The sequence below is a fragment of the Tamandua tetradactyla genome, chromosome 5 (genome assembly GCF_023851605.1).
Source record: "Tamandua tetradactyla isolate mTamTet1 chromosome 5, mTamTet1.pri, whole genome shotgun sequence".
NCBI classification, from domain to species: domain Eukaryota; kingdom Metazoa; phylum Chordata; class Mammalia; order Pilosa; family Myrmecophagidae; genus Tamandua; species Tamandua tetradactyla.
The window spans coordinates 34,858,322-34,879,802 of NC_135331.1; the positions used below are offsets into that span (position 1 = coordinate 34,858,322).

At 48.5% G+C, this 21,481-nt stretch overlaps 1 protein-coding gene across 8 annotated transcripts in view; it reads left to right on the forward strand.

Moving 5' to 3' along the window:
- The window catches only part of KIAA1671 (KIAA1671 ortholog), a 189,306-nt gene that overhangs the window by 55,473 nt on the left and 112,352 nt on the right, over nucleotides 1-21,481 (forward strand). For all 8 annotated transcript variants that reach the window (XM_077160676.1, XM_077160683.1, XM_077160680.1 and 5 more), the window contains 3 exons: nucleotides 716-803; nucleotides 3,018-5,825; nucleotides 15,689-15,802. In XM_077160676.1, the coding sequence (XP_077016791.1) occupies nucleotides 716-803; nucleotides 3,018-5,825; nucleotides 15,689-15,802 (3,010 nt within the window). The remainder of the gene's footprint in view (nucleotides 1-715; nucleotides 804-3,017; nucleotides 5,826-15,688; nucleotides 15,803-21,481) is intronic.

The window sequence follows — 21,481 nt, forward strand, 5'->3', positions numbered from 1 at the left end:
AACACTTGCTACATCTTTAGGCATCTTCTCTAGAGAACTTTCCAGAGATGGAAAAGTCCTAGCCTCACTCCCACTTCCCCTTTGCAAGTGAGGAAACAGGTCCAGAGAGGGACAGTGACTTGGCTAAAGCCATGGGAGAGGCAGAGGCAGATCCTTGCCCCCACACATTCCTCGGCAGCCCACTGCCCCTGGGTCCCGTGACAGGTCTGCGGTGGGGGCTATTGTTGTACCTGGGGTTGCTAGGTACAACCATTAATTATAGCTCCTGGCGCATCTTCACTCTTCCCTAAACGCCCTCATGTTGCTAATTAGGGCCTTGGGTAGCCTCTTATCTGCCCTATAAAGGCATATGGGGAGATGCTAATTATCCCCCATTTTATAGATGAAGAAACAGAGGCTCAGGTAGGGCCACAAGCCAGACCCAGGCTCCTGCAGCAAGGAGGTAATAGACCAGGTGTAGTGCCCAGGTCTGCTCTGGTCTGGAGCTCCCTGATGATGCTGAGCTTAAGGTAGGCTTTCCCCAGTGCCACTTCTCTGTACTGGAGGGGAAATTTCCTATCTCAGAGGAAACCTGGCCATGGGGCTGTGATGAGATTAGTGGTGATTCTACCGTCCACCCCACCCCCACCCCAAGACTCCTGAACTAATTGTGGGGTGTGGGCCAAGGGAGTTACAGCTTCTAGTACTGTAAGAATAACTCAGATCTCTGTACCAGGTTTTCAGGTCCTGCCTCAAGCAATGAAGTCAAATCTGAGAAGTGTTCTGAGATGAATAAGGACCTTCCCAGGAAACCCAGAGAAAAGGTAAGGCCCATGTTGTGTTTTGGCACAGATTGTGGAAAAAGAGCTTCCGTAATCTCCTAGACCCAGCCAAGGATCGGAAACCTGTTGCGAACGATAAAGCTTTATTTGCTTTAATGTTGGGACTTTTTAAATCCCTTGTGGCATGCTAGGCTGTGATTCCCCATTCCCTGGTCAGCGCTCTTTATAAACAATGGAATTGTCAGGTATTGATTTTTTTTTTTTGTGCATGAAAGGCAGAGGGGCCTGGTTTTCCTGTACAAGTGCCTGCTTTTTATAGGCATCTAAAATTTAAGTTAAAAACTGTTAATAGACACTCCTTTCAGTTCCCCCTCTGATTTACCACCCCCTTCCCCACCCTGAACTGTCACCTCGTAGTGGAAGAAAGAGGAAAACTCCCAGTATTTACATTGCTTAAAAAGTATTTTTATTTAGTCTGTTTAGTAAGAAAAAGCTCATAAAATAATTGCTAGGTATAACTGGTTCATGGTTGGTGCTTTCTACAGAATCTTGTTTTTTAATTAAAAAAAACAATGATTGTGGTATCGTTGACCTGCAGAAAAGTATGCACATTTAACGTGTACAAGTTGCTGCACTTTAACATATGTATACACCCCTGAAGCCATCATCACAATCAAAATAATGAACATTGCCTCACCCACAAAGAAGTTTCCTTTTGCCCTGCATCATCGCTCATCCCTGCCCCTCTCCCCCGGGCAGCCACTGACCTGCAGTCCCTCAGGATAGATGAGTTAGCATTTTCTTTACAAATGGAATCAAACAGCATGTGTTCCCTTTTGTCTGGCTTCTTTTACTCAGCATGTTTGTGTTGAGATTCATCCACATTGTTGCATATGTCAATAGTTTGCTCCTTTTTAATTGCCGCATAGTATTCCATCATGCAGCCAGACCACAGTTTCTCCATTCACCTGTTGATTTACATTTGGGCTGTTTCCAGTTCTGTAGGTGGGCTTTACAGATCAAGCTATATGGATATTTGTATGCAAGACTACACACACACACCTGTTTTCTTTTCTCTTGCCTAAAGACCTAGGAGTAAATGGCTGGATTAGGTTGTATGGTTGTATTTGACTTAAGATACTTGCGCAGAGTTTTAAATATAACCCCAGAACTGGCTTCCAAAGCCCGTTGGTATCTGTCCCATCCCCAATGCCCCAGCACCCCTCAGGTCAGAGGTCCACCCTGCATTTTATGCCTGGACCTTGTTTCCTTGAAAATGGTTGAGAGAGGGTCCAATTTAAGCCCCTTATATTCACATTACAAAACACCATGGCAGCAGCACCAGTCCTAGAAAGGTATCAGTGAAGTGAGGGAAGCAAAATGTTCACAGCCACTGACTCTGGGGGTGGGTCTATGGAGGTTTATTATTTTCTCTGTACTTTTATGTGTGTTTGAAAACATTCAGGAAATGAAAAGTTGGTAAGGAAAACCTTGCTTTAAATAGATCAAAATTTCACCTAAGTAGGCTTATTTTTAATATAAAAAAAATTATTTTAAAACGAAGTCATACCTGAATATCAAATAGGAGTGAAGCATGTAAGGCTAAGAGTGGGTTCTTCCCCTCCTCCGCCCACTCCCCTCCATAGCCGATGCTCATAGTCTGATTTGCTGTCTTTTCCTGAGACTCTATCTATGTGTGTGAAAATGCACGGAGACGCCTGTACATTTTTTTAACATGGCCTTATATTGTAAATCTGCATCTGCCTTTCTCCCCCAACACCATCTCTTGTGAGAGTCCTTTGACACCAGGACATTCTGGCAATGTTAAAACCAGAGTTGCATCGTATGCAATTGCTTGGCGACTTCAAAATGCATTTCATCAGTGCCCTCCGATGGCCCTCTCAGCTGGCTCTGTGTCCTTCTGCTCTCACAAGCGGTGCTGCCCTTTTGTTGCCATGGACTTGCGCTCGTGGGCAAAAGCAGAGTCCTGGAAGGAAATTGGCCGGGTTAAAGGAAATGAATACTGTAAAGTCTTGTTCAGGATGCCAAATTGCCCAGATGTCACATCCTTTCATGTTCTCTCCAATGGCATCTGAGGGTGTCCTTTTGCCACATCCTCCCCCACACTGACTGTTTTCTGTCCTTAACAGCTTATGGTATCTTGCCGTGTTAATTTTATAAGCAGCCATTTCAGTCACCTCGCCTCTTCCTTTCCGTTCTAAATCCTCTAACATCGGATTTATTTCTTCTTCGTAGCAAAAGGAAGAGCACAGTTTGGATGGGGCATCTGTCCCAAGAAGACCCTGGACACGGCAGGAGGTCAGGCAGACAGAGCAGAAAGATGCTTCTATCCAAGACCCGGAAAACGGTCGGGGTGAGAACTCCGTGGGGGCTCCGGGCCCTTATGCTGTCACTCCAGAGGATGACGGAAGCTTCCGGACTGTGTGGGCCACAGTGTTTGAGCATCACGTGGAGAGACACTCTGTGGTCGGCCAGTCTGGACGCTGCCCCTCGGCCACAACCCCGGGTGAGATGGCTCGGACCCATGACTCAGAGTCCAGACCCAGGTCCGAGAGAGGCTCCTGGCCAGGGAAGGTCCTGCCGGGAAAGGCTCACCCCAAGAAGGAGAACTCCAGGTGGATGGAGAGTCCCGAGGCAGAGAACCTGGGGCCAACAGCCTTTCCCAACGGTGAGCCAAAATGGTATCACATGCCCCTCCCGGAAAAATACCCTCTGGGCGAAAAACAGAGCAACCCCTTCCTCAAGCCCTCGGAAAATCCCCCCACCTTCCAAAGGATTGAGGCCAAGTATGACATCCTGCACGCAGTGGGGGAGCGCGCACACAGCGAGGCCGTCTCCACCGCCCCGGAGGGAAAGGCCGTCACGCTCCGAAGCAGCAGGTCTCGGCTCTCGTGGAGGGAAGGGCAGCTGTCCCATGAGGTTACCCCCGCTGACCCCGAGCGCAGTCTGGAAGGCCCAGTGGGGCCCATCCAAAGGGCCAGTTTGATCTGGGAAGGCCTTGGGGCCCACGAAGCCGGTGGGCCAAAGTCTGACTGTCGAGAACCCAAGGATACGCCTGGTGGCAATTGCCCATCGCCCAGATGGATGGGCGGGGCGTTGGCGAGTTGGAATAAGGCCACCGTGGTGGTCAGGGAGCAGAAGGGCTTGGAGGTGAGTCCTGTGGCAGCCAGCGAGCGCTCTGCCAGACCCTGTGCCCCGGGGGCTACCCCTGGGCGGGCGGTGAAGGCTGCTGTCCAGGAGGAGCAGCACGCAGGAGCTGTGAGCCAGCCGGGAGGCAGCGTTTTAACGGGAGAAAGGGGCCCACCCCAGGGGTGCCCTCTGGATCCTCCTTCCAGGGCTAAGGACGAGCCCTCTGCCTCGCAAGCAGGCACGCATCCCCACGTGTTCTCCATGCCGAAAGGCCCGCTCGGTGAGGGTGAGCCAAAGCCTGTCCAGGCGCTGGCGTCGGACGTCACAATGCGGAAAGGGAGCTGGGACCAGAGGACGGAGCGGTGGCGGCGGCGGACGTTACCCCACGACGTCAAGTTTGATGAATTCAGCTTCCTCGCCCCAGAAGACTCTTCGAAGGTAGAGCAGAGACGAATGGACTATTTGATTCTGACGGCCGATAACTTTAAAAAAACTCCTCAACCAACCCACAGTAGGGCGAAGATGCACCAGGTGAGCCCAGATGTTGCACAGGACAGGACTTTCGTGGCGGTAAAGCAAGGGTCACCTGTGGAACCCAAGGCGACGTTTTTCGCAGTAACCTATCAGATCCCTGACACTCAAAAAGCCAAGAGTGTCGTCAAGCCAGGGCCTGCCGATTTGGTGGAACATTCTAGAAAGATGACTCCCCCTCCGTCTCCTCATCCTTTAGCATCTACTTTGGTCTCCCTTAACCACGAAAAGCCACTGGAGACCCTCGGCAGTAAAAACGGGGCTCAGGGCAGAGAGCGTGAAAACTTAAGCATTTCAAAGACTCTGAAGCCAAACCACCGGGCGTCATCTCTCAGGGTCAGGCCTCTGGATCCTTCCAGCGAAAGAATCATTGATGTCGACGCATTGTGGACCGATCAGCCACCGGAAGATGTCACCGGTTTTCAGAAGGATTGGAAAGAGAGTGGGATCAAGCTGTCCCCCAGGAATGCCCCCCAAACTACCCCAACTTTCAAAAGTCACACGAAAGCTGGCGATTTCGTGGTCAGAAGGAGGACGGAAATGGTCAGCGAGACGTTCCCAGGTAAAATCAAGGATGGCTACAGATCCAGCATTCTGGATATCGACGTGCTAATGGCAGAGTACACTGACCAGTGGGCAAAGGGCCCCGGGGAGGGCAAGGCAGAGCACAGCAGCTCGCTTCCTGAGAGGCCAGGCCAGCCAGGTGGGGTGGAACGGGGTAGAAGGAGTCTGAAAGAGACACCCCAGGCCAGGGGTCTTCAGAAACAAGCCAGTTTTACGGACATGAGCCACAGTTCCTCCCCCAGCCCAGACCAGCCTCCGGCAGAGTGCCCCGGAGCAGTAATGGACACCAGAGTCACCCCACCTCTGTGGGCTCTGCCGTACTCAGCTCCTCCTGAAAAATATCCGGGGACCCCTTCTGGCCCCGTGGGCTCCAGGAAAAGCTTCTCAGGAATCACCGAGGATGACAAAAGGGTCTTTAGACAGCATGGCTCAAAGTGTCAGAATCGCCCAGCTGAGTCAAAGACCCCTGGCCGGGAGGCCCTGAGCAGTGAGGCCAGCGTGGCACCCAGATCACCCCCCACTGACCTGAGGAAAGGGGCCCCAAGGAGATCCCCTGGGAGGGAAGACGAGGACAGTGGGGCCCAGTGGGGCAACCACCCACACGGCCCCGAAAGGGCGACACAGGATGTCAAGAGGGCCTATTCTGAGAAGGGTCCCCCAGCCCAGGTCCGAGAGGGCCTGTCCATCATGCAGAAAGCCAGAGAGTGGAGACAAGAGCAGCCCAACTGGAGGCGCAGCTTCCCTGGAAGGAGTTTGGAGACCAAAGAGACCAACATGGGGTCCTATTGGCAGGATTCGGGGACTCAAGGCGGCCACAAGGTGAGTACAAAGGCTGTCTCAGTTCAGCTACACTTTGGTCAAATATCTAGGCCAGTTTGAGACATCAAACCTCAGATCCTGTGTGGGTTAGAGGGCACGTAAATGAGCGGAGTGAGGTTGGCTGTAAGACTCTAGGGAGAGGTGGGGATTGTGGCAAAAGGAGAGCACATGCCCTATCTGAAGGAGAAAACTGCTGCTCGGGTCCCACTGATTCTTGACACACAAGAATTCTGGCCCCGTGTAGGCTGATCTGATTTATCAAGAGTCTGAAAATCCAGGTTTTCATATATACCTCCTTGCCCCCGATTATAAAATGAGGGCAACTTATTTAACATATGCTGGTCTGGCAAAACCAAATTTGTCTGCTGGCTTCATACAGTCTGTGGGCTTATCTGGCCTAGGACAATGGATGATATTATCGGTACCCTTTATTGTGCACCTGCTGAATACCGGTATGCTTGTCGTGTTCGTTGTTGCATCTCCACTGACCAGCATCATGCTTGACCTTTTGTGAACATTTGAGGCCTGCTTGTTGGATGAGTAAATGAATGGTCCTATTTGAGCCACACTGCAATCCTTCAGAGAGTGATTGTCATACTTTGGGCCCTCCTGGAACCAGGCCCCAAGACAAGGGTTTGGATGCAAGTAGTTTGTTTAGGATCTGGCCCTAGGAAGAACTTGCAGTGGGAGTGGAGCAGTGAGGTAGGATAGGAAAGGCGAGTGAGAAAGATGCATCCTCAAGCAGATCGTCACTGAGGGTAACTAGAAGCACTGTCCCACTGGATACCTCTGGGAGGCAGCATAGAACAATCTTCCGAGTTGTCCCACCCAAGGGGCAAGGGACCTGGGTATTTATTTTCCAATTCCCATCTGTCCTTGGCTGAAGCTGTCCCTGTGGTTTTTTAACTCTCGGAGGCTTCCATCCTGTCTGGCCTCATGTTCAGTGGTAGAGAGAACACCCTCATGCAGTGGGACGCTGTTGCCATTGGTGCATATTTGAGTGTTGGGCAAAGTACTGATAATGTTTGCCGTATAAGAGAGGTTAAGTAACTTGTCTTGGGTCACACAGCAGCAAGTGATAGAGCCAGTGTTTGAACCCGTGTCTGGACGAATGCCCAAGCTTTCTAGAGTGGTGAATGAGGACCTGTGGCAGGTGGGGAAGAAATCTAAGGCATGGGATGTACCCTTAGGAGGTTTTGCTCTCAATGGGGAGATGAAACATAATGATCCAAGGCCAGAAAATGATAGAGTGCAGAGTGAAGGGCTGGAGAAGAGGCCTGGAAGTGTCCTAAAAGAGCTACTGAACTTGAGCCTCACCTGGAGCCTGGACATGAATTTGGATTGGCTGATAGGAGAGGTGAGGGCATCCTTGGCAGGGGCACAGCATTTGCAAGGGTTTGGAGGTGGGAAAAAGCCTGGCATGCTCTGGGGAACTGTGGAAGCTGGCTTAGTGCCCCGTGTGTGATGTTGTTGTAAGAGCATATCGGTGTCATCAGCAAACCAGGGCTCAGATCCCACCTCTGCCACCTGCTGATGGAGAGATTAGAGGCAAGTCCTTTCTCCACCCCGAGCGTCAGTGGCCTTTTCTCTAAATAGGAGAGGAAAATGGTAATAGCAATAGAGATTGTGAAATGAGGGTTCGCCTAAGGTCTCCGAGCGGGGAAGCAGTGGAGTTGATCTTGGATCCCACGTGCCTTCCCCAAGGGGCCAAACTTATTTAACCACCATGGTCAGGATTGTTTAGTGGCTCCCCCACCACTCACCAGCTGCGTACAGCAGAGCACCTCCCCTCTCCGAGCCTCAGTTTTTCCTCCCTGGAGTGACCAAGAGTCCAGGCCTCCAAGCACTGCTAGTTGGCGGAATTGAGATAAAGTGCCTAGCAAGGACCAGGTACCCCAGTGACTCTTGGCCAGGTCCAGCTCATCCTCCCTCCCTGCCTGCGGGCTCTGCAGAGGCACCTCCAGAGCTGCTATTGTGGGTCGTGGGAGAGGAAAGATGGGAAAGGGATGAGCTGGAAACGTGATACTTAATCTGTTCGGGCAGCGGTGGCGGACTGGCAGGGGGGAGTCGGGGCGTACAGTGGGGGAGGGGTGCCTGGGCTCAGCTCTGGGCCCCACCCGGCCTTGGATGCTGGCCCGGGGCGCTCAGGCCCCAGGAGCCTGGTTGTCAGGGGATCCGCTTTCTCACCAAAGGATTCGGGAGCCTTGGACCAGCTTCCTGTTTTTCTCTCCTGTCTTGCCCAGTGACCCTCTGTTCTTCGTCTTAAAAAATAAAAAAAAGAAGCATTACAGAAGCACTAACTGTTGGTTGCTAGAAATTCAAACCTTACAAAGGGTATAAAATAAAAGGCGAGTGTCCCCCTCTAACCTCCTTGCCTGTCCCCTCTCCCAGATGCAGCTGCTGTCACAATTTTGATGTCCTTTGGAACTTCCCCACACTATACCAGCCACTTACCAACCAATATTTATAAACCTCACTTTTTCCTCATTGCAAAAATAGTGAAAGCTTGCGTCAAAATCCAAAATATAGAAATATATCATTTAGAAGGAGAGTTTCCCCGAAGGCTCTCTGCACAGCAATGAGCCTGAGCCTGGCACATAAGCCAGGGCACACCTTCCCAGGTAGGTTTTGCTTTCTTGCTGTGTGTATGGACCGTGGGTACTCAACCCCTGGTGATCTGGGCCCCCAGGACACAGTGGCACTGTCCAGGAACATTTTTTTTTCTGTCTACAAGTGGGTAAGAGGTTGCTCCTGGCCTGTAGTGGGCAGGCTGCTTGATTTTCTGCAATGCATAGGAGACAGCCCCACACCTTAAAAGAAAAAAGAATCATTTTCACCAAATGTCCCTAGTGTTGAGGGTGAGAAACCCTGCTCTGGACACAGGTATGGAGGCAGGTAAATAGATATATAGTTATAGATACATGGCAGCATTCTACGTAAAATCTGGCAACTTGCCTTTTTTAACGGTGTTGATACATACATAATCACCTCATTCTTATCATTATTATTATTTTCACATGGGCAGGCACCGGAACCGAACCTGGGTCTTCGGCATGGCAGGCGAGAATTCTGCTGCGGAGCCACTGTCGCACCGCCCACCTCATTACTTTTAATGGCTGCAGAATATTTCATTATGTTGCTGAGCCCCAACTGATCTACCTAGACCCTTTCTGATGGATTTTCAGTTGTATTGAACTTTTGCATTAGAAACAGGGACATAACGAAGGAACATGTTTTTGTACATATTTGCTCCTTTGGGTGAGGGTTTCCTGATTCAGTCTATTCTGCTCACGTACCCCACATGGGGTATGATTGTCATTGGTGATTTCATTCATCTGTTCATCCATCCATTCATTCACTCATTAGTTTTTTTCCTCCTCTAACATTTATGGATACTTTGTGCCAGACTTAATTATAGGATTTAATTTAATTTAATTATTTTAATTCTTAAAGAGATGGTCGTTTCACAAGGCGCAAAAAATACTTAAAGGCATAGAATGAAAATTCCCCTCAGACCCCCCGATCTGTGATCCTCACAACTTTTTTACTCAAAAATCACTTTTTTGTCCAAATTCCTTTAGGGTATCTTTCTGGGAACCCAAGCAAATATGAATGCATATTCTTATATTTTTGCCTCCCTTTCCATACAACAGAGGATTTTCTACACAAGTGGTTGCAACTTTGGCTGCATTTGGGAGTCTCATGGGGAATCCTAAAAGATGCCAATGCTTGGGCCTCACCCCACCCAAGCAGATTGGAATTTATGGGGGTGGGCCCCAGACTTTGTTTGAAAAGCCACGAGGGAAATCAAAATACAGGGTAAAGGATGATATGATCCATATTTTAAAATTTCAACTTCTGTATGAGACCGTTGTAAAAGCTATATAATTATACAGTCACCTTCAAAAATCACGGCTACTGGAATACAGTTCAACAGTTTCAGGTCTGTCCCTCTAGCCACTTCAATACACCATAAACTAAAAAGGTATATCTATATAATGCATAAGAATAACCTCCAGGATAACCTCTCAACTCTGTTTGAAATCTCTCAGCCACTGAAACTTTATTTTGTCCCATTTCTCTCTTCCCCCATTTGGCCAAGAAGGTTTTCTCAGTCCCATGATGCTGAGCCCTGGCTCATCCCTGAGAGTCATGTCCCACGAAGGACCAGGGAAATTTACACACCTGGGAGTCATGTCCCATGTAGGGGGGGGAGGGCAGTGAGTTCACCTGCCAGGGTGGCTTAGAGAGAGAGGCCATATCTGAGCCACAAAAGAGTTTCTCTGGGGGTGACTCTTAGGCATAATTATAAGTGGGCTTGGCTTTTTCTTTGCAGGAATAAGTTTCATAGGGGTGAACCCTGAGATGAAGGCTCAGCCTATTGAATTGGTTGTTCCCACTGCTTGCGAGAATGTCAGGAATTCCCCAGATGGGGAAGTCTAATATTTCCTCCTTTCTCCCCAGTGCCCCAAGAGGATTTGGCAAATATTTTTTTCATTCTCTGCCCAAATTACTCTGTGATGTATTGGGGCATCACACTGACCTGTACAAACCAACAAGATCTCACTCCCTATTCAAGATTACATGTAATTATGGTGTTCTGATAAACTGACCATACAAGTTAAATTAGATAATACACCACCCAAAATATAAGTTTTGCCCCAAATAAACATCTCTCCTTTTGGTCTCACATAGAAGTTGGGGTTTTAAAATATAGACCATATCATCCTTTACCCAGTATTCTGATTTATTTTAGTTCTATCCAGATCAGTTTCATTCATATCTCTAGTTGAAGTCTGATCGCTTTTTCAACTTTTTTAATAGTTGCTGTATGTGGTAATTCTGACATTCATAGCTTCAGGGCTCTAACTCTGAGACTCAGGTGTCACCCAAATACCCAAAGTTTCAGGGAATGGCCAGGCTATGCACAAATAGTTCAGTGTCTCAGAATTTAGAAATAACAGTTACAAATTCTGAATTGATGTGACTGCTGTAAGAGCTCACAATCTAGAAACCTTTATAATGGGCCCCGACCTGATAACCCATGCTCTCGACTTCAGTTCTCCAAGTTTGTATATTATAGTTAGTCTCTGTAATGAGGCATGATAATATTTGTCTTTTTGTTTCTGACAGTTCATTCAGCACACTATCCTCAAAGTTTACTCATTTAAACTTGCATGCCTCACAACTTCATTCCTTCTTGCAGCCGCTCAGTAGTCGGTTATATGTTTACCCCACAGTTCCCCCTTCCATTCCTCAGTTGTACCCTTAGGCCACCTCCATCCTTTACAAATCAACTCTGCCACCATAAACACCAGTGAGTAGCCTGGATTCTTGAGGATGATTGTATAACCATGTAGCTTTTACAGTGTGACCATGGGATTATGAAAACTTTGTGGCTGATACTTCCTTTATCCAGGGTATGAACAGATGAATAAAAAAATAAGGAGAAAAAATAAATACATAATGGGGGGGGGAATAAGGGAGAAAATTAGGTAGATTGCCGTCAATGGGGTATGGGATGTATGGGTTTTTTCTTTTTCCTTTTTATTTCTTTTTCTGGAGTGATCCAAATGTTCTAAAAATGATCGTGGTGATGAATCCACAACTATGTGATGACATCGTGAGCTATCGATTGTATACTTTGGACGGATTGTTTGTGCATGAAGATGTCTCAATAAAAACATTTAAAACAACAATTTTTTTTAAAAAAAGCTACCAGGGGGCAGTGCGACAGTGGCTTAGAGGCAGAATTCTCGCCTGCCATGCTGGAGACCTGGATACAAATCTCAGTGCCTACCCATATGAAAAAAGAAAGAAAGAAAGAAAGAAAAAGCTACCAGGGGATTCTCAGACTGACATCTGTGCTATATGTACAGTTTTGCCACCTGCCATTTATTTTCCATATAACATTGTTGTTTTAAGGACTTTTTGGATTAAGCCCACTGCCAGCATCCTCTTTTTGATGGCTGCATTGTCATCTGTGGGTATGTTACCATTTATTTAACCTTCTCTTGTGGAGGGCTATTTCCAATCTTTTGCCATTTTGCACCATGCATATAGGTCATTTTATGCATGCAGGTCATTTTATGCATGCCCAGGGATAGCTGGGGCTCAGAATGGAGATTGCCTGCTTAAGGGCAAGTGCATTTGTAGCTTTGCAGGGTTACCCCTGCCAGCCACCCCAGAGCTGAACCAGTTTACATGCTTGCCAGCAACTGCAAGCGCCCGTTGCCCTCAATCTTACCAGGCTGAGTGTGATAGCCAACTTCTGGATTTGGGGGCCCCTGACAAGCACCCCTTGTCCCCCCACATAGTTTAGTTTGCATTCCTCTGTCTGAGTAAAGATGAGCATCTTATTATGGATGTAAAGCCATTTGTATTTCCTTCCTATAAGCTGTTTGCTAACATTTTGCCCAGTTTTCTTTGGGGATGTTGGTTCATTGATTTCTCAGAGCCCTTCATTATGGAGATGAAATCTTTTGCACTTTTATGATTTTACTTTTCACTGGAAACAGCCCCAAATTGCAAAGTGGCATCTTAAGGCTTCACTTGTGATTTATTAGCTCTGTGACTCTGGACATCTGGCCGAACCTCATTGAACCTGTTTCTTTATCTATGGAAATGGGATCCTACCTGCTTGGATTTGAGCAGGAAATATCAACGTGATAATGTATGGCCAACCTCTTGTTACAGGGTCTGGGGTGAAGGAGGGTTGAGGGAATGTGAGGAAAGCACTTCAGGGTTAACCTCCAGCCTTGCATTTCCTTAAGAAATTAAATAAATGTGTTAAACCTGTCCCAGCCCTGTTGCACATGCTGGGGCTGCTGCAGGGACCCAGACGAGGGCCCAGCCCACTGCCTTGGCCGTGCTGTCCAGTACAGTAGCCTCTAGCCAATTGGGGCTACTTAAATTTACGTGGATTAGAATGAAATAAGGTTAAAAATGCACTTTCTCAGTTGTCATTGCTGCATTCATGTGTTTAAGGACGATGCCATCGGACACAGCGCAAGTGATTTAGAACGTTTTCATCATCATAGAAAGTTCTAGTAAACAGCTGCTCTGGGGGGACTGAACAGACATCAGCCAAGTGAGTGAGTGCAAAAAAAAAAAAGTGGTGCCCCATGGGGTGCCCTATGAGGATGCAAAGCCAGACCAGAATCTGGGAAAAGAAAGAAACAGCCAGACCAGAATCTGGGAAAAGAAAGAAACAGCAGGTGAAGGTGGCCTGTGGATGCCCGAGGGGCAAGCAAGGCGGCCAGGGGGCAGGTGTCAGGTGAGCAAGGGTCAGCCTGCTGCAGCCAAGACAGAGAGCTGGGCACGAGCCAGAGCCTAAGGCCCAGCAGAGGGCCCCGGGGAGCCCCCCAGGGGTCTGTGCACAGCTGTGGTGATCTGTGTCTTCCAGAGATTGAGCGTGGACTGAGGGATGAAAGGAAGGCAGGGAGGCCAGCCCAGAGACTGCCACAGCTCTCAGACAAGAGGTGAGAGGCAGTGGGGCCGGCTCCAGGCTGCTGGCCACGGAGGTGGAGAGAAGTGCAGGAATTCAAGGCACTGGCTTTTTTTTTTTTTTTTTGTAGCAGCTTTATTGAGATATAATTCACATACCATATAACTCACCCATTTAAAGGGTACAATTCATTGGAGTTTACTATATTCAGAGAGTTGTGCAACAACCACCAAAATCAGTTTTAGATCCTCGACCCCAAAAAGAAACCCAATTACCCACACCCCCACTCCAGGCCTTCGGCACCCACTCATCTCCTTTCTGTCTCTATGAATTTGCTTATTTCAGATACTACACATAAGTGCCGTCATACAATGTGTAACCTTTTGTGTCTAGCTTCTTTCACTTAGCACCATGTTTTCAAGGCCTATTCCTACTGGAGCATGAGTCAGAACGTCATTCTTTTTGGTTGTTGAATAATATTCTATTATTTGAATATACCACATTTTATTTATGCATTCATCAGTTGCTAGATGGTGGGGTTGTTGCAACTTTTTGGCCATTGTGAATAATGCGGCTATGAACATTTGAGTGCAAATTTTTCAGTACACATGTGTTTTCAATTCTCTTGGGTCTATACCTATGAGTGCAATTTCTGGTTCCCATGGTAACTCTAGGTCTCACCTTTTATGGAACCACCAGAAGGTTTTCCAAAGGGCTACAGCATTTTACAATCCCACCAAATGTATAAGGGTTTCAACTTCTCTGCATCCACATGAACACTTGTTATCTGTCTATTTGATCATAGCCATTGTGTGAAGTGGTATCTCATTGTGGTTTTAATTTGCATTTCCTTAATAGATAACTTTTCATGTGCTTACTGACCATTTGTATATCTTATTCACAGAAATGTGTATTCAAATCCTTTGTGCATTTTTAATCGGATTTTTTGTCTTTTTAAACTGAGCTGCAATTGTTCTTCATGTATTCTAGATTCAAGTCCCTTTTCAGATAAACAATGTGCAGAAATTTCTCCCGTTCTGTGGGTTGCCTTCTTACTTTCTTGAGCATGTCCTTTGAAGCACAAAAGCTTTTAATTTTGATGATTGCCAGTTTATCTATTTCTCCTTTTGTTGCTTGTGCTTTTGGTATCATATCTAAGAAACATTTGCCCAATCCAAAGTCTGAAGATTTACCCCTGTGTTTTGTTCTAAGAATTTCTTAGTTTTAGCTCTGACGTTAGGTCTTTGATCCATTTTGAGTTGATTTTGGTATATAGAGTCAGGTCTGTGGCACGTTTAGAAGGTACAGCCCCAGCTTTGCTGATGGGATAGAGAGAAGGAAGAGAATGGAGGGCGACCCTGAAGTCTTGGCCTGCGTGGCTGGGTGAAGGACAAGGTGGGAGAAGAGGTCTCTTTTGGACATGTAAGGTCTGAGCTGAGTGTTAGCAGCTGGTGTAGACGCTGAGTTGGCAGTTAGACCTGTGGGTCTGGAGTCATGATGCAGAGAGACACAATTGGGGGCCATTCATGTGTAAATAGGATTTGCTTAAAACCATGGGCATGACAAGATCCCCAAGGGATGACAAAACAGGAGCAGAGAAGGGCTCTGTGGACTGGCCTGGGACATACGTGTCTTTAGGCGGGAGGCTGAGAAGGAGCAGCCAGAGAAGTAGGTGGAAAACAGAGGATCTCATGCAGCATCAAAAAAAATAAAAGAGAGGCCATGAGGTAAGGGGTCAGAGATCAAGCCTTGCTCTTCACTGATGCTGTATGTTCTTAAGCACATTCCCTCTCGAGCCTTCCTTTCTGTGTGAGGTGGTTAGGATGCAAAAGAATTCTAGAATCTGGGTTTGTGGATGTGTGAATGTATCCTGAATATATGACTGAGTACAGTCCTGTTCGTAAACTATTTTCTCTGTGTATCTCCGTGTGTGTGCATGTGTTTGAATGCATGCAGAGACACCTAAAGTGAGGTCATCACATATGACCAGTGGCAGCAATGTGACTGGCTAACTTTGTTTGGAGGGCTCCCCTCGCAGGGTGCCCAGGGCTGGACCATATCGCCCCCTGGTGGTGGCACTGTGTCGCGCACTTCCCATGTGCTGTACCAAGTTTGGTTCTTCCATCAGTGCCCGAAGCCGATACTCTTCTTATTGTTCTTCTCCCAGATAATCAAGGCTCAGAGAGGCTAAGGCACCTATCTGAGGCCACACAGTTATTAAGTGGCTGCACCCGGACCTGCTGCACCCAATCCTACCCCATATCATTAAAGTGGACTGCTGGTCTGTGGGGGGATTTCTGGTGGTTTGATTTGCTTCTTTGTCGCTTTTGGTACAGAATGAATTCTCTTGGTGTGATATTCCTCCTGCAACTGAGAAAAACCCCAGTACAGCTCTTCCCTTGTATCTGACCCTCAGGTGCAGTTGCAGGACCTGGGGCAGGAGGGTGCCCGCCAGAGCAGGGAGCAGCCACCCCTGGGCCCCCGGAGAAGCCACAGCTTCGGCAAGGACAAAAGGAGTGGACATTTGGTGGTGAGTGACACCGGCGTGGCCAGAGCGAATGCTCGGGCAGTGCTGGCCTTTGGGCCCCACTAGGTTGTCGGCATTGTGGCCACGTGCTGGGGCTGAGGACCAGCAGGTGGCTGTCCCGGAATGCGGTGTTGCCTGACAGGTGTGCTGTGGTTCACGATATGGAGGGCATTCAGTGGCTCGGCCAGTATTGCAGGCGTGAGGCCTGAGAGCAGGGCAATGAGGTCTGAGGCCCTACCCCACCATGAAACCCTCCTCTCGGCGTCTGGTCCAGTGCCGGGAGGTAACCCCAGTGGCCCAGCATGGAGTCTTTAAAGAGCATCTGTTGGCATCTGAAAGTCTTGGGTTTGAATCCCAGCAATTCATTTAATGTCGCTCTGCTTTAGTTTCTTCATCTGGAACATGAGATCGTGATTCCTGTTTCTTTAGCGCTGTTGCAAGGATGGGCTGAGATTGCGTGTGAGACCCAGGGCCTAAGAATGCATTCGTTAAGTAATAGTTGTGGTAATGACGGGAAGCAGTGGAAAGCTGGTTCTGGAGCCAGACCCCCTGGATTCATATCCTAGCTCTGCACGCCTTGGCGTGAATCGTTGGACAGGTCTCTGACCTCAGTTTCTCCATCTATAAAATGGGGACATAAGTATCTACTTCCCAGAGCTGATGTGGGGCTCAGTGCATAAATGAGTCCCAGGCACACAGCAGTGAGTGTTATTGTTACAGTGTAGCAGTAGTATTCTGCTTTTCCAGGTTTTGTTTGGTTATACTTGATTACATCTCCTTGGTCCAGCATTTCTCCACTCTTAGCCTGTGTCCTTGCTTGTGAAAGGAGGTAGGTAAATGATATAGCAGGACCCTGGGGAAGCTACCTCCTCTGTGAGCCTCAGTTTACCCAGGTGAGTTTCAGGGCCTCACCACCTCGGATTACTTGTGATTTTTTTTTTTTTTTTAATTTTTTTATTTTAGTGCCTTGGTACTTGGAGATCTGCTGAGTTCTAAAGCCTACCCATGAATTTGCCTCTGGGTCTCAGGCCAGTGCGAGGGCGTCTAAGGCAAGCTTTTCCTTTAACGAGGTGATGCTAGTTCGGCACACGAAGTCCTGTTTTTGATTGCACAACTCCATGTGGGTCCATGAGCTTTGTGCCTCACCTCCTGTCTTGGAGACATAAGATCCTGCTTTCAAATCCTGCCTTCTAGCATCATGACCATGGGTGAGGAATTTCACTTACCTGAACCTCAGTTTCCCCCTCTGTAATAGAGGGATGAGGAAGGTCCCCCTGCAGAGTTCTGACCTGGACATCATGGGTGCCTGGGGTAAAACGGCAGGGCCGGGGGAAGAATTTGTACCGTGGGGTCTAATGAGCAGCCCCTAGAAGGTTCTGCAAGTGCCTGGATCCCAGTCACGGAACCACAAAACAACCACCCGGTTGTTTTGTTCATCGTGTTCTCTTCCCCTGGTTTCCTTCTTACCCTTTTCTCCATTCCTTCTCAGGTGGCACCAGCTCAGCTTATCTGATTGTACTCAAACTTTGTGTGCGTGTGTGTGTAAGACAAAGGTTACAGGGAGAAAGGCATTTAAACCTGTCTTTTTATAGTCCCCGCTTGCTGGCATCCTCCCTGGTTGCCCGGCTCCTCCTCTTTCCCTCTTGGTCATTGAGGAGCTTCTGTCCTTGGAATCTTGGGCAGCTCACCTGGGCTTCCTTGCTCTGGCCTCTGAGGCTCCACCCTCCACCACCTGCTTGATTTCCTCTCCTCCGGAGGCAGCTGGGTGGGGGACTTCTAGCCCGGATATGATAAGGGAGGTGCTCAGACCTCAGTTCCCTGTCTTCAGGACTCATGCCTGCAATTCTGGGGCATGGCCAGGTGTGGCTCAGTGTCTTTCCTGGTGGCTCCAGCAGGCTGACTGGAGGGGCCATAGCACCGAGCTCTGGAGTCTGAAAGAAGTAGGTTCAAATCCCAGCTTCGCCCCTGTGTGACCTTGTGCAGGTGACTCAGTGAATCTCATTGAATCTCAGTTTTTTCTTCTTTAAAGCCCCATCTGGCCTCAAGAGTATTTTTGTGAGCAGTAAATGAGACCACTCAGCACAGGGTAAATTCTCAATTCATGCTTTAGCTGCAGTAATAGCTTTTCTTTATCCCCCAGCCCTCCCGCCAACCTCACACCTTTTCTTTAACTTTTCCTCCTCTTCCACCTTCCCTCCTTTCATCCCTCTCCTCTCCCTTTTCCTAGTCAGACTCTCTCTTTCTATATGTGGGAAAACTGAGGCCTGGGAAGAAGGCCTGATGTAGGCAAGGTGACTTGCCCTGGGGGCCTGGGGCCGGCTGGGTCCTGCTGGCTGCCCCTGTGCACTGGTAAGTTGATCAGGCCTGCATTCACATCCTGTGAGGCAGTTCAGGGCATGCATGGAGACACCAGCTCCCGGTAACAGTCATCTCCTATTATTCCTGCCATGGTTTTTATTAATGAGTTTTGCTACTGGTTTCCAGTTTAGCTTCAGCTCCATTCTTGGAGCCTGGGTCTCAATCCTTCCCACGTTAGCGAGTACGCATCCCATTTCACAGAGGAGGAAACTGAGGCTTAGTTTGCCCATGGCCTCACAGTTAGCGAATGGGGGAGCTGGGATAGAAACTGTGCCTGTCTCATTTCCAGGCTTGGCCTGGGCCCTTCCTGCCATGGAGCAGTGCTTTGGGCCCTCGCCAGTCCCCCTTTCCCCTTGGGCCTGCAGCACCGAGTGGGGAGCATTGGCGGCAGTAGGAAACAAGACACCCCGGAGCCCCGTGGCTGCCTGCTGGGTCCAAGAATATGATATTTGTTCATCCCAAAGGCCACCAGCTGTTCATCCGCAGCCACCCACCGAAGGGTGCTGGGACCTGCCAGGGCTGATTCGTATGGCTCTGCCCACACCCAGCTGACCCCAGGCAGGTCAGGGCCCGAGCAGGAGGTCACACCAGCCTGGCCCTGCCAGCAACGAGAGCCCTAGACAAGTGAGTGTATCTCTTGGGGCTTCTCTCTCTTCCGTAAACGGGGCCTGAGTAGTCACAATGCCCAATGCTTACAGTGCTTTCTGTGTGACTCAGACACGGTTTTAGTTTCCCACCTGCTAAAACAAATACCACACAGGTATTCCAGTGGCTAAACGACAGGAATGTACTGGCTCACGGTTTCAGAGGCTTGGAGGCTCTCTTCCTCTCTGGGTAGGTGTCTTCTGGCTGGCCGGCGATCTTTGGGGTTCCTTGGCTTTTCCGTCACAGGGCGGTGGACATGGAATGTCTCCTTTCTCTTCCACTAACCTCCAGCTTCTGGCTGCTGCCTGTGGCTTCTCTTTGTCCAGTTTCCTTTGCATATAAGGATAGCAATATCAGTTATGTTGGGTTAAGGCCCACCCTCACTCAGTTTGGGCAAACTTTGATAATTTCTTCAAAGGTCCTATCTGGAATGAGTTCACACCCACAGAACAGGGGTTGGGACCCGAGCATGCCTTTAGAGGGGGCATAATTCAATTCCCAAGAAAGGACTATTATTATCCCCATCTTACAGATGGGGAAACTGAGGCTCAGAGCCCTTGAGTACCTCTCCCAAGGTCAGAGTCCAGAGTCCACACCCTTAAGCATCTGCTGAGCTTACCATTCCCTTGACTCGCGGTGTGGTGGGAAGAGGGAGCTGAAGCAAAATGATGCTCAGAAAGTTCTTAGTGCGGTACTCGGCAGAGTAACTACTTGAAAAATATTAGCTGCTATTCTTTCATTATTAATTATTACTTCCTTTTCAGTTTCTTTTTTCTAAGTTCTCTTTTTTAAAAACAGTAATTCACTTTTTTAGTGGTATAACATATGCATAGCATAAAGTCATTTTAGCCATATTAAGTGCACAATTCTTTGACATTACGTACATTGATGGTATTGTGTAACTTTCACCACCATCTATTTCCATCATCCCAAACCCAAACTCATACTAATATCTCTCCATGCATATAATACCATATACCAGCACATCACTTCTTTTTATGGTTGAAAAATAGTCCACTGAATGGATATACCATTTTGTTTTTCCATTCATCTGTTGACGGGCACTTGGGTTGCTTCTGCCTTTCGGCTTTTGTGAATGATGAAAATTGGTGTACAAATGTCTGTGCGAGTACCTGCGTTTAGTTCTTTTGGACAACTAAGTTATCTTTAAGAGCGACTGATGGGACAGGAGAGCATCTCTACCCACTTATTCTAGTTGAGAGCACAGAGGCCCAGAGAGGGAGTGTCCTGCCCAAGGTCCTGCAGCAGCTGGAGGCAGAGGTGGGGCTGGAACTTGGCCTTCTGACTCACTGACCAGAGCTCCTTGTGCTTCTCTTCCCTGGTTCCTTTCAACGGTATACCTGGGGACCTTGGATCTCCGGGGCAAGCCCGAGCCCTGTGCCAGGCCTCTCCTCATCCATGGGTGGACACACCCTCTCTCCCCCATAAAGTTAGCCATTGGTCAGCACTCACGTGGGGGTCATAAAACACTGTGACTCAGGCATGGACTGTGATCATCGGTCGCATTTCAGCCTGGGAGCCCCTCCTGTGATCATGAAGTTTCCCCAGCTATGGAGGTTCCCTGCAATGAGGCAAGTAGACAGGTCTCTGGTAACCTCCAGAATTTCCCCCTAAATCCATAAGTCCTCAGGGTGGCATTTGGTTGGTTCCTTTCATCATGAGTCCATTCCTGTGTGGGCCTACTGTGTGCCAAGCACTTGGTGAGTGGACCCTGTAGATTCTTTCATTCAGCCTCTCAAAATCCAGGGAGGACCTGAAGATGGCCTGGTCGTATCTATTTAGGACAAAGGAAAAGGACAGGAAAGGTATGGGAAGGATGGGACAGCATATGCAGAGGTGTCGAGGGGGTGTGATGCAGGAGGCAACTTTGGGAGGACAATGAATAGACCAGTTTGGCCGGAGCGGCGTGTTTGAGGGTTTCAGTCTTTCCCTCAACAAGTATTTATTGAGCTCTTTCTCTGTGCCAGATGGTGGGCCAAGCTTAGGGCTGCATGTATGAATAAGACCTAGCTAAATACTTGCAGTGGATGTAACAGCTAGTGTTTATTGAGCACTTACTATGTGCCAGGCCTTGTAGCATATGCTTTACATGCATTCCCTCATTTAATCCACTCAAGATTCAAAGGTTCTCAGAGGAGGGAGTATGTGCATCCCTGTGGGGAGGTCTCACTAGGAAGGGAAGACTTAAGTCTGGAAGAACGAGTGGGTGTTCTCCGGATAGTTGCAGTCTGGAGAGACGTGGTTTATCCCTGATGGGAATGATGCTGGACAGACCTGCGAGTTCTCGGAGAATTTGAAACCTCAACTAAGGGCCTGTGCTGTGAGGTTTCTTGACTCAGTGGCAGGAAAGAACTCAAGGACTAGTCAGTGTATACAGCCAAATAGTTTCATAAACTTGATGCTGGAGTGTCCCGCAAGTTCTAGGCTGGATGCCACAGAGCTCTGAGAATTCTCTGGTGGACGCTGCAGAGCCCTGGGAATTCTTGGAGAAGTCAAGACCTCCACCAGGGCTGACGCCATGAAGGTTCTTGGCTCAGCTGCAGGAAAGAACTCAAGGACTAGTCAGTGTGTCCAGCCAAAGAATCCAAAGACTACCAGTGTGTACAGCTCAAAACTTCAGTACATAGCGAAAGTACACACTTAAAGGGAGATGAGCGT